This window comes from Cervus elaphus, chromosome 4 (assembly GCF_910594005.1).
Source record: "Cervus elaphus chromosome 4, mCerEla1.1, whole genome shotgun sequence".
Taxonomy (NCBI): domain Eukaryota; kingdom Metazoa; phylum Chordata; class Mammalia; order Artiodactyla; family Cervidae; genus Cervus; species Cervus elaphus.
In genome coordinates, this window is record NC_057818.1 from 15,574,353 (window position 1) to 15,587,253 (window position 12,901).

The 12,901-nt window shown below is 57.3% G+C and overlaps 1 protein-coding gene across 1 annotated transcript; it reads left to right on the forward strand.

The window, feature by feature from the left end:
• Positions 1–8,444: 8,444 nt before the first annotated feature.
• CDT1 (chromatin licensing and DNA replication factor 1) lies at positions 8,445–12,859 on the forward strand. Its single transcript, XM_043898279.1, has 10 exons — positions 8,445–8,791; positions 9,269–9,394; positions 9,473–9,624; positions 10,099–10,296; positions 10,386–10,531; positions 10,688–10,788; positions 11,145–11,333; positions 11,613–11,753; positions 11,862–12,063; positions 12,304–12,859. Exons 1-10 carry the CDS (start codon positions 8,561–8,563, stop codon positions 12,465–12,467), a joined length of 1,650 nt encoding a protein of 549 aa, XP_043754214.1. The 5' UTR covers positions 8,445–8,560; the 3' UTR covers positions 12,468–12,859.
• Positions 12,860–12,901: the final 42 nt, after the last annotated feature.

The following is a 12,901-nucleotide window of genomic DNA, read 5'->3' on the forward strand; positions in this document are numbered from 1 at the left end:
TTTCCCCAAGGAGATCACAGTTATCCTTACCTGTCTCTATACTTACAAATTATTTGTGAAAGAACCCAGATACTCATGAACAGATGAATGAGTAAACCAAATGTGATCCCTCCACACAATGAAACATTATTTGGCCATAAATAGGAAAGTCCTATTGCTACTACAACCTGGATAAACTCTGGGAACATTCTGCTCAGTGAAAGAAGTCAGATACAAATGGACAAGTATTACACAGTCCCACTTATATCTAAAATAGACAAATTCATAAAAGCAGGAGCTAGATTAAGGGTTCCTGGGGCTGAGGGGAGGAGGGAATGGGGAGTTATTACTTAACGGGTATGGTCCTTCCTTTTGGGATGATGAGGAAGTTCAGGAAATAGGGGTGGTAATTACACAACAATGTGAATGCACTTGACGCCACTCAATTGCATGCTTAAAAATGGTTACAATAATACATCTTGTATTATGGATTTTTCGCACTTTAAACAACTAATGTGGGGGATTTGCATGTAGCTAAGAAGGTTTCCCTGTAGCCTACACTGAGGCTTCCTCCACCAGGAGCTTCTCTAGAGGCTACCAAGTTGTCTGTTTCTTCTGGATGTGGTTTTCCTGATTCCTGCCCAGAGACTTGATGAGATTGGGGATTATTTTTTAATTTCCCTGAGGACATTCCCACTGAATCTCCCCAGACCCCTTTCCTGGAAACAAGACCAGGAATCGATCAGCAGAAAATAAGCCCTAGTCGTGCTCCTGTCAGTGGATCCCAGGCCAGGCTCCTTCTTCAGGACATGTCCCCCCAGAGCCCCCTCCCATCCACCTGCCCACCTGGAACTGGTCAAAACCCCATTTCCCTGCTCCCCAAAGGCCTAGCCCATGGCTCAGGACATGACTGGACCAGAGTCAGCACTGGTGCTTGGTTCTGAACTCAATGCTCCCAGCTGGTCTGGAATCTGCCTGCTGACCGCACGGGCCAGCTGAGTCCTGAGGCTGGAAATCGGCACCTACAACACAGAAACATGCCTATGGGGCCTGTGGCCACAAGCCCTTCACGAGCCACCACCAGGAATTGCGTGGGCACTAAACCTGCACTGTGGGAAAGGTGGCCTGGTGAGTAACTGCGTTTTCCATGTGAAGCCAACTTTCAGAAGTTGGTCAGTGGTTTCCCTACCCCCATCTCAGCAGCCAAACAGGACTCCAGCTGGACAGGATGACAGAGGGACTGGGCCAGAATGGCCTGGTGGTGCTGATGGCCCAGCCCCAGGCGGCAGATACTGCCCAGCTGCAGCGACAAACTGGGCCAGCGCCCAGCATCCTGTGGCTGACAGGCCAACAGGGACAGTAGGCTGAGGGGCCTCACAGAGGTGACAGGCACCGCTGAGACTCACCGCTCTGCCCAGCCCCCTGCTCTGCCTGGGAGGGTGGTGGATGGGGACTATGCAGACAGCAGGGGGCACTGGCGAAGGAGAGGGGGCAGCCAGGGGCAGAGGCGAGGCTGAAGCACAGCCCTTCACGTGAACTGAGGTCATTTCCACCATCCCCATGAACTGGGGTCATTTCCATCATCAGATAGTTCTTGGGATTATGAGAGTAGGGATGCTGTGAAAAATGTCCAGCACCAAACTTGCACAAAGCAGGTGACTGAGGAAACAGAGGAGGCAGGTGACTGTGGGGCAAGAGTGAGATGGCCTGTCACCCCTTCATTGATTAGCACCTGGGGGCCTGGGGTCAACATTGCACCTGTGGTTCTAAAGAAAACTGGGGACTCCCTGGTGGTCCAATGGCTAAGAGTCCACACTCCCAATGCAGGGGGAGCATGTTCAACCCTGGTCTGGGAACTAGATCCCACATGTCCCAACTAAAGATTACACAGGTCACAACTAAGACCTGGCACAGCTGAATAAATAAATCTTTAAAAAAAAAAAAAATCAGTAACACAAGTGTTTCTAACACCTGAAGAAACTGAGCTCAGGTAAGGGGTTGCCGGGCCCCAGGACAGTCCACACCGACCTGCCCCCTGCTGCCAGGTCCCAGATGCAGCAGAGGCTCGGGCTGGCTTTGAGGATTCCAGGGCCTCTCTGAGCAGAGGACCCCTGCCCCCTCAGGTCCCACTTAGGCTGTGCTGAGTAAGGCGTGAACAGGCAGAGGACAGTGTCTCTCATCACTTCTGCGTCTTCTTCACCCTGGTTGTTGGGGAGACGGTGGTGTGTTCTGAGCTCTCACTGCCCCATCAACATGCTGAAGGAACCCAGGGCAGACCACCAGGGTGTCCCAGGGCAGCTCCCCCGCCCCTGGGCAAAGCAGCAGGCAGGGGCTGCCCAGGATGCGGCAGCCTCAGCGACCAGGCACTCCAACCCGAGCCTGGCAGGGCAAGGTGGGCATCACCAGGTGAGCAGGTCAGCTGGAGGTCCTGCTGGGTCACACTCACCCCTCCTCCCTTCCCACGCTGTCCGATCTCAGTAGCCAGGCTGCCGCAGCCTCCTCCAAACCTCTCGCCCCACAACGTCCTCTGCACGGCAATGGAATGGTCTATTGTTAACATGGATCTGCCTGCCGCTTTCCTCCCCACCAGCCTTGGAGGAAGTTCAAACTTGTTCACAGTATTCTGCATCCTCTGTGGGCTGGTGGTCACACCTGCCCTGGCTACACTGTCTGTCCCGCTTTCAGCTCCCAAAGTTGTGGGCCGGGCCCTCCTCATCCAGTCCTTGGATGTGCCAGCTTTGCCCCGTGCTGGTGACCAACCAGTTCTTGCACCCGAGCACCGCCCTAGAGGCAGCACCCTGCCTGCTGGCCCCGCGGACACACAGGATGCCCTCCTGGGCAGTGCACTCAACCACCCGAGGGCACACAGCATCGCGTGGGAGAGTCGGCCTGTGGCCTGATCTTGGGCTGCCCACTCCTCTAATCCAAAGCCAGGGGCTTGTGCCCAGGTGCCTGCAGCAACCCCTGCCTAGCGTCAAGTCAGTCCACCCAGGCTTCCTGCCCAGCCAGGACAGTGTCTGAAAATCCTGCCAGCACGCGGTTTCCACTGCCCTCAGGAGAGACCAGATGCCCTCTGAGGCCAAGCCCGCCCCCTCCCACCAGCACCTCGCCCTCACTGCCTGAGCTCCGGGGGCCCCCAGCCCAGTCAGAGCCCACGGCGGCAGCACCCCCGGGCGTCACTGCACCCAGTCCACCTCGGCTGGGTCCGGCTCTTCCAGGGGCCCCTTTATACACTTGTTCAAGGTATGTTTCTGCACTGGCGGCTCCCCAAGGTCCCCTGGGCTCGGTACCCCGAGCACAGTCGGCGCTCCGCGAATGCTGGACAGACGGTAGCCTCACTCCAGCCCCAGTTCTCAGCACCAGCTCACCTTCCACTCGGCCGGACTTGAGCCCTCAGAGTTAGGACACCCCCCCGCTCACCTGGGGGGCGGCGGGCGGCAGGCCTTCAAAGCGTCAGAGGAGGGACGTTTACAGCTCCTCGGGGGTAGTCCACGGGCCGCGGCTACCTCAGGAGGGGTGCCCACCGCCAACCTCCGGGGAAGGGAAGGATCCACGCTGGGCAGACGCTGGGGTCATCTGGCTTCCGGAGACAAGCCCTTCGGTCTCAGGAACATCTCTGTTGTCTCAGGTTGTTCACGCAGGTTTAGGACGTCTCGCCACGTGGGGCCACCCTGGTGGGCAAACGGTGCACCGGGAGGGCAGCAGGTGACAGGACACGGGGTGGTCAGGGGAGGCATGCCGAAGAGTGACAGGACCCTGGGGCTGCGGTGACCAGGTAGCCTGGCGCCCCCTGGCGGCCGGCGCCGCGGCTGAGGTACTCTGTCAGGCGGCAACTCGGAAGCTCCTGGAACTCTCCCGCTTTGGCGTGGGGCCCCGCCCCTGGAGGCAGCCACGCCCCTGCGGGCTCGCCCCGCCCATCACGTGGTTCCCACCGCCTGGGTGGGCAACGCCACGTGACGGACAACCAGGCCCCGCCCCTAGCCTAGTCCCCACTAGTCCCGCGCCTGCGAGATTGGCAGCTCCAGGGTGCGTCCCTCTCAAGTCCCGGGTGGTGCGCGTCCACGCGAGGGCTGCACCCGGGATTGGCCCTCACCTCCGGCCGCCTCTTCTTGCGTCGCAGGGCCCTCGCACTGTCTCTTCCTTGTATCAGGCCCCTGGTCGTCCACACCGCTCTTGCCTGCTGCTGGCTCCACAGGCCGGTGCGCAGTGGGGGGCCGCTGGCCTGCTCTTGCATTTACTTTTAGCTAATTTTTGACACTTTTTGCCCTTATTGGAAAAATTTAAGTCTACTTACAATAACTTCGGCACGTGATTCCACTCTTCCAGTTTCATGATTTCAAAATATAGAGTGTTTCCATGATAATTTAGCATTCTCCAAATTGAGATGTGCTGTCAGTGTAAAATACAGGCTTCACTTTATATGATTGGTACTAGTGGTTAGTACTTCGTGATGATGATGATGGTAATAGTAAATTTTATATTGACTTGTTGAAATAACATCTTGGAAATATGGGCAAAGTAAAAATTTATCTCACAACTGTCACCTTATCCTTTATACTTTTTTAATGCAGCTACTAAAAAAGTTAAACTACACTTGTGGATCCAGCTACATTTCTTTTGGACAGCACTGTGGTAGACAGTGACATCGGAGCAAGAGAGTCCCCCACCCCCACCCCGACCTGCTCTGAAACCAAGTGTGCTGGTGACAGTATCTGTCATCATCACGTGAGAGTCTCAGGCTCAGTTCCCTTTTCCATGCATCTCACACTAGCCTGCTGACACCAGGTTCCCTTTAGGTCCCCCTGGTATGGATGAGGAGACCCAGGTCTGGGGAGGGGGGAAGGGGAGACTTCTTGGGTCACTCACCCTGGAGCCAGTGGCTCCCACTTTGTCCCATCCTGTTATGGAGCCCAAGGTTGCCTGGTGGACAGTGAGCCAAGTGCAGATGGATCCTGGCTGAGAGCCAAATGTCTTCACTGAAGGTGAAAACTGCCTCCATACTTGGCCACGGACCTTTTGTGGCAAGCCAAGACCACTAAAAGCACCCTGGTGGCTGCCAGTGGGGGCTTTCGGCCAGGTCCATGGGAGTCCCCAGAAGCCTGAATTCCACCATGAGTCTCTGACTGCAGAAGAAAGAGCAGCAGACTGAGAGGCAGAGGTAGGGATACATACACAGCTCCACAGTGCACCTGCTGTGTGCTGGGAGAGTCGGTTTCTTCACCCAAAACGGGATTTCACTTGTAGGGTGAGACAGATAAGGCATTGCAGTCACAGGGACCAGGGCCTGCACACAGCACACCTCAGCAGAGGCCAGCTAGTTTTGTTTTCTGAAACTGTGGTAAAATCCCTAAGTGGCTACACACCCCTGGTAGTTGTTGTGATGTGTAAATGGTGCCAAGGTAGAGCACTGGGGATCAGAGATGCAGGTACTAAGGCGGCAAGATTGGCAGGAGCAGCAGTGGGGCTGGGTGGATCCTAGGGAGGTCAGACTTGGCCGTGGTCCAAACTTGGAACCTACTGCAACTCTTCGTATTTTGGGGTGTGGCTAAAGTGATGGTGGTGATGGTGATGATGGCAAGCCCCATCTGCTCGAACTGGCTGTGGTCCGAGCACTGTGCTGAACACTTCACTCACAGTAATTCTCATGGGCCAAGTAGTATTACCATCTCTTGTTACAGATAAGAAGACTGAGGCTCGGGTGGTGCAGCCACTTGTGTGGAGTCACATAGCCAGATTCCACTTGGGCTGTTTGACTGCAGATCCTTCACCCATTCAGACCCCAGCTGAACACCTCTAAAAATTACTGAGGACCCCTAGGGGCTTTTGTCGATGTGGGTTATAGCTATCAATATTTGCCATATTAAAAATTAAAATAGAGGCTTTAAAAGCCTATGTATTAGATCATTAAAAATAACAGTGATGGACCCACACTTCAAAAAAATGAAAATGAGTTGTACTTTCCAAGACAAAAAATGTTAGTGGAAGAGTAGCATTCTTTTACTTTTTGCCAGTCACTTTAAAGTCTGGTTGAATAGGAGGTGGCTGGATTTTTACAGCTGCTCCACATCCAATTTGCTGTGATGAGCTGTTTTGGTCAAAGCATATGAAGAAAATCCAGCCTCACATTGGGGATGCTGTCTGGGACCAGGGCACAGTGACAGAGGGAGTGACAGCACCAGATTGCCCGAGTCTGTAAACTTCAGCTGTGGCCTGATGAAACCAAACCCTGGGCTGAGGAATTCTACAGGAAAAGCAAATTGGAGACCATGAGAGTCCCTCTGGACAACCTCCAGGTTGAAACTTTAGGTCAGCCCACAACTAGTGATGTTCCTGTATGTAGATCCAGAACAGGCCTGGCTGACAGAGATTAAGTCCACAGGCCTCTTAAGGAGCTGGTGGAGGAACTAAACTAAGTCACTCCACTCAGCGAATGGGGGTCACCTGGGTGGGCACCGGCTCTGGCTCGCCTCAGATGGGTGGGCTGGCCAGCAGTGGGGGCATGGGTTTGAATTTCAGCTTGGTCTCTTGCAGGGTCTGTGACCTAAAACAAGTGGCTCAACCTCTCTGACCTCAGTCTTCATATCCATGAAATGGGCATATCTGTAGAATCTATGTCCTAGTTAGCTGTGTGCATCAGATGCAGCAGTACGTATAAAGCTCTCAGGACTAGACCCAGCACATGGTAAGCACACACACTTTGGTCATTAATATTCAATGCCTGAGTCCCTTCTCCTTGTGGTCCTTCGTCACTCAGTAAACACTGGTTGATCAAATGACTGAAGGCACAGTTCCAGATCTCCAAGTTTCTGCAGGGTAAACATCCACAGACAAGGACCCTGGCCCCTCTGCCATCTGGTTTCTCTCCTGTCCAAGCATTTCAGCCAGACTGTCCTCTCCGAGTATTCCACACCTACAAACTAACCTGACATGTCAGGTGGAAACTTGTCACAGAAGGGGATCTTCCTAACCCAGGGATTGAACCTCCATCTCCTGCATTGGCAGGTGGATTCCTTACCACTGCATCACCTGGGAAGCCCCAAGATTCCTTGGGTGGGGAGAAACAGAAATCCACACAGGCACTTTAAGCAAAAGAGGCAGATGTGTGGGACGGAATCAAGGCTACCTCATAAAAACGTGGGTCTCACAAGAGATCAAAATGGAAAGTATTAACAACAATCTGAGTTAGCTCTTCTATGGGGCCACAAGGCCCTTACTCTGTCTCTACACACACGGTGAAGGTGGCGGTCCTCCTCCATCTCACTTTCTGTCATCAGAGGAGACAGAGGGGATTCCAACTCCAGAGTCCTGGGTCCCAGAAGAGGTTCTGATTGGCTCAGCTGCCCCTCAGACCAGAGGGCCATGTGGGGGAGGGCTGACACTCCATCACTGAGGGGGGTGGGCAGTTCTGTTGAGAAGGAACTGGCCCCAGGGTTGAAGTCACCCCCAAATGCCTACTCTCCAGGGTGTATATATGTGTGTGTGTGTGTAAAATATCACTGTGCTATACAGCATACATTAACTCAACACTGTAAAGCAACTATATTTCAATAAAATAAATTTAGAAATTTTTACTGGGTGGCTCAAGAGTACACACACCAAAACAAAACTGTAGCAAAATGTAGCCTTATAGTCTCGGCCCACGAATAGCTTGCTCCTGTTTGTTAACAAAATATGGACCTAGTTGTGGACACCCTTTATTACATATGGGAAACGATGCTTCTATACCCACCTGTCTCGGTGGCTCCCAACTTTCTCACTCTTGTCATTTTGCAAACAGCAGCCCGACAGATGTTTCTGTTCCTTTAACTTTTCTAAAGGCACAATTCACACTCTTTACACAAAGCTTGGCAAAGATGGCAAAGTAAAACGCCAGTGTAGTCTCAGTTTTCACCCCCTCCCAAAGACAACCCTTGTGATTTAGTTTCCTCCAAGACCTGCGGTCAGACTTCAGGACCGGGCTAACTGCATTCTTCTGTGATGGGAATTCCACAGACACGGAACCTGCCAGATAGCCCGATAATCACGTTCACCCTTAAAGAAGTGTGCAATTCAGTGGTTTCGGTCCGAGAGGCGCACCCCCCTGCCTCAGTGTCGGGGTCCACACACTGAGCCTCAGGCTTGGCCCAGGACGCTCCCCCCACGTGCACAGCGCCCTCCAGGTCCGAGCAGCCTGACGCCAGCTTTACTGCACCGTATTAGCATAAATTTCCGCTGGAAGCAGCGTACCATTCCCCTCTTTGACAAGACAGTACTGGCTTGGCGCCCACCCGGATCTGCGCCGCCTAGCGCAGACCCCGCCAGGGCCTGGAAAATAGCGGAGGAACAGCCAACGTCCCCAGGGCCTCTCAGCGGCGCATGCGCGGCAGGGACAGCCCGAGCCAGAGCGGCGCGAGAGGACCAGAGCGCACGCGCCCGGGAGCGTCCATTTCGCGCCAACTCCCCTGGCCGAGGTGCCGATGGTCCCGCCCATGGCGGGGGCGGAGCCAGAGCGCGGCGCGAAAATCCGAGGGAACCGCGGCTCCATTTCCGCCCGCCGGCCCACCAAGGTGCTCCTGCTGCTCCTGTTCCCTCCGCTCCCGCCATGGCGCAGCGCCGCCTCACTGACTTCTTTGCGCGCCGCCGTCCCGGGGTCAGCGCCACGCTGCCGCGCGCCAAGCCGGCGTGGCGCACCCCGAGCCCTGCTAAATCCGCGCCCTGCGCCGCAGCTCCGGGTCCCGGCAGCAGCCGCAAGCGCGCCCGCCCGCCTGCCAAGCCCACGCGCGACGAGCCTGCGCCGCCTGCGCGCAAGAGACTGAGGCTGCCGGCTGACGCGGTGAGAACGCGGGGCGCGGAGGGGAAGGGGAAACTGAGGCCGGGGTGACGGACAGACGGGAGAGAACCCGTGGAGAGGGGAGTGGTGCCGGGCGGGGAGTAGGCGGGGCTGCTGGAAAGACCTGCCCTGGAGGAGGGCACCGACGGGGGGTCTGGAAGCCCGGGGTGAACCTAGATTCACCCCCAGTGGGAGGAGGGGCTGGGCCAGGTCACGTGCACCTGGTAGGCGGGGTCCTCCCTTCCCGAGGACTTCAGAGACGGCGGGGATGCCGAGTCTGACCAATGTTGGAAGAGGGCCAGGGGGCTGGTTAACACCAGGTTCGTCTGCAAGACTGGGCGAGGGGTCGGGCCTGGATGACTCGACCTGGCTGTGAGTGGGCGTCTCCTGGTTAATCGAGGGGACTGGAGAGACGCTTTCTGGGAGACGGTGCACCCCAGGGTCTTGTGGTTTCATCACCTTTGGGGTCCTTCCCATCAGGTCTCTGGCCCCAGTTCCCCGGCTGCCCCTGGCTCCACAGAGCACCCTTCTCCCCAAAGCAAGAAGACAAAGAAGGCTGCCGGCTCAGCTGGTGGGCGACCCTGCCTGGCAGCCCAGGAGAACAAGGTGAGGAGGCTGGACCAAGGGCAGGGTAGGTGGACTGGAGTGGTGTGACAGGTGGACTGACGCACCCTGTGTCCACAGGTCCCTTCAAAGGTCACCCCATCTGAGCTCAAGTCGTGCCTGCAGCGGGCACAGGAGCTGGGGGCACGGGTCCAGGAGCTGAAAGCAAGTGCGCAGAAGGACGCTGGGGAACCCAGCGCACCAGAGGATGAGGGACGCCTGGAGGGGCCGTGGTGAGGCCTGGGTGGCTAGACTCCCCGGGAAAGGCTCAGTTGGTGGGAGGCCTGATGAAGCTGGGCTGAGCTGGGTGGAAAGGGACAGGATCGCTCCTTCCAAGGGGTCAGCATAATCCACAGGTCTCAGCCTCTGTCTGTGAGAGGGGCCGGTTACTGGGTACCTTTTGCCCAGCTGCATATTGGTCTCCCACCCCCAGGTCATGTGGTTATTATATGCCTCTTAGAGGCAAGATAGCCAGGGCTGGAGGTGGTTGCAGACCTCCCTGGGTGACAGCTGGGTTTGAAGCCATGCTTTTGTCTCTGTCCCTTAGTTGTGCCAGGGAGGCATGTTGGGGCTTTGCAAACTGGAGTGTAGTGTATCCTGGGGCAGAACTCCCAGCTCTGGAGTCTCCCCCGCCACTCTGCCCGCCATTAGAGTGCTGGAGGGGGTGGGTCTGGTGCTTCTCTCACAGCCCTGCTCCCTCCCTGCAGTGGAAAGCAGATGCCAGCCTACCAGCGCTTCCATGCCCTGGCCCAGCCGGGGCCCCCGGGCCTTGTGCTGCCCTACAAGTACCAGGTGCTGGCCGAGATGTTCCGCAGCATGGACACCATCGTGGGCATGCTCTACAACCGCTCCGAGACTGTGACCTTCGCCAAAGTCAAGCAGGGCGTCCAGGACATGATGCGCAAGTGAGCAGGGAGCTGGGGCCTCGCCCTGCCCTTGAAGTCTGTGTTCCCTCTGGCCCCGGCTTTCTGACCCCTGCACCCTCGTCCCACAGACGCTTTGAGGAGCGCAACGTGGGCCAGATCAAAACCGTGTATCCCGGCTCCTACCACTTCCGCCAGGAGCGCTTCGTCCCCACTTTCAAGGATGGCATCAAAAGGTCCGATTACCAGCTCACCATTGAGCCGCTGCTGGACCACCGTGAGTGTACCAGGCCTCGGGTTCCTGCCTGGGATGCTGCCCGGTTTGAGCATGGGTGTGAGGCGGCGGGCAGTGGGCCTCATCTGAGACTGCAGGTGTGGGCTAGGTGACTGGGTAGGCCTGGCCCCGGGGCTCAGGCCCTGACTCTTCCTGCAGAGGCTGGCAGTGCGGTCCCCCAGCTTACGGCGTCGTGCCTGCTGCAGCGGCGCCAGGTCTTCAGCCAGAACCTGGTGGCCCGAGTCCGGGAGCATCACAGGGTGAGCAGGTGCCCCAGCCTCATTGCTTAGTTGTCCCTGCTATTGCAGTCCCATCGGATCCACAGGAAATGGGCTCCTCCCAAGGCTGAATCCTAGAGTTCTTTTAACTGCTTTCCCTGGCCATCTTCTACACGTGGGTGGCTGTAGGGCTGGGCAAACTGGGAACTCAGGGCTGCAGCCTCTGGCCCCCGGAGGCTTAGGAGGAGTCCCACAGACGCTTCTGAGTGCTCTTTGCTTTGCCCCCAGGCTAGCTGAGCCCCTGCGGCTCAGAGGTGAAGTAACTTGCCCATTGCTTAACTGGGACAGGAACTGGGCAGATGTGCCCAGGGTCACTGGGTGCCCCCCTTCTCACATAGGCTTTCCTGGCCTCCCTGAACCCCCCCATGGAGGTGCAAGAGGACCAGCTAACACGCTGGCATCCCCGCTTCAACGTGGATGGGGTGCCTGACATCGAGCCGGCCGAGCTGCCCCAGCCGCCCGCTGTGGAGAAGCTGACCACCGCCCAAGAGGTCCTGGCCCGTGCCCGCAGCCTGATGTCACCCAGGGTAAGGCTGGGGTGGAATGGCCTGACCCCCATGTTGGTGTCTGACAAGCTCCCTCTTTGGCCATGGGCCTCAGAGTGGATGGACGTGCCCTTCCCACCATAGAGCACCACCCACCAGCAGGCACTGCCCTGGGCAGGCAAGCATGGGCCCTGGATGTGCTGAAATGAACCTGGGCTGTATACAGGGCTTCTGGGGCCTCCATACAGATGGGATGAGGGGCCTCCCCTGCAGCTGGATGGGGGAGGCTTCTCCTGACCTCTCTCTTCTTACCTGTCCCAGATGGAGAAGGCCCTGAGTGACCTGGCCCAGCGCACAGCCGAGCCTAGCAGCCCCAGGTCCCCCAGCCTGGCACAGCCAGCCACTCCACCTGCTGCCCCGCCTTCTGCCCTGAAGGGGGTGTCCCAGGCCCTGCTGGAGCGAGTGAGTGTTCAGCATCTCCATGGTGGGTGGGTGGGGGTGGGGGTGTGTGTGTGTGTGTGTGTGTGTGTAAGAGAGAGACAGGCCCCTGAGCACCCATGCCCACCACAGATCCGGGCCAAGGAGGCGCAGAAGCAGCTAGCACAGATGACACGGCGCCCAGAGCAGGAGCAGCGGCTGCAGCGACTCGAGCGGCTGCCCGAGCTGGCTCGGGTGCTGCGCAGCGTGTTTGTGTCAGAGCGCAAGCCGGCACTCACCATGGAGGTGGCCTGTGCCAGGATGGTGGGCAGCTACCGAGCAGCCATGAGCCCTGGTGAGTGCAGAGTGAGGGTGGGCACCGCACCCTTGGGGTCACCACCTGAGGCCCCACGGGACTTGTCTGTTCTCTCAAGGCCTCTGGTCCCTTGAGGCAGGGCAGCCCATGGTGGGGTCTCTGTGGGAGCGCAAGCTGCTGGGCGAGGCTGCGAGGTCACTGCCAGCATCTTTTCCTGTCATCTTATGGGAGGCTCGACAGGGTCCTGGTGCCCAGCCTCACACTCCCCTCTCTCTGCAGGGGAGATGGAGAAGCACCTGCAGCTCCTCTCTGAGCTGCTGCCTGACTGGCTCAGCCTCCACCACATCCGCACGGACACCTACGTCAAGCTGGACAAGGCCGCCGACCTGGCAGGTGTCATGGAGCAGCTAGCCCGCCTGGCCCGTGCGGAGGAGACACTGTGAGCCCGGTGGACACGTGCCAGGCCTGTGTCTTACTTCCTTTTGGAAAATGATGCACTTTGATCTCCCTGTCCTGAGTCTCATGAGGGCCAGGCTGGCCTGGACTTGGGCTGCTGAGCTAGAGGGTCTCTGGTGGAAGGCCCCCTACCTTGTATATACGATGCAGGGAAAAGGTGGGGTGGGGGAAGGTAGTGTAGCAGCTAGAGTTAACCTCTCAGGGGCCCACAGGAGCTCCTGGAGGACCCGGTATCACACACGTTCCCCACAGAGGGAGGCCGATGCAGAATCTGAGACTGAGTCTCCCTAGAGCCTCCAGAAGGAAGCAGCTGTGCCCACCCACCCCCTGGATCTTGTATTTGGTCTCTAGACTGTCAGATAAAGTTGTTGGAAGTCAGCATGTTTGTGTGATGAGTTACAGCAACAGGGGAAGGCAAGTT

Excerpts from the sequence above, each read along its gene's own strand:
- CDT1 (XM_043898279.1), top strand. The coding sequence starts at position 8,561 with ATGGCGCAGCGCCGCCTCACTGACTTCTTTGCGCGCCGCCGTCCCGGG. Across the intron at positions 9,395-9,472 it reads TGGCAGCCCAGGAGAACAAG|GTCCCTTCAAAGGTCACCCC; the intron begins GTGAGGAGGCTG and ends CTGTGTCCACAG. Across the intron at positions 12,064-12,303 it reads CCGAGCAGCCATGAGCCCTG|GGGAGATGGAGAAGCACCTG; the intron begins GTGAGTGCAGAG and ends CTCTCTCTGCAG.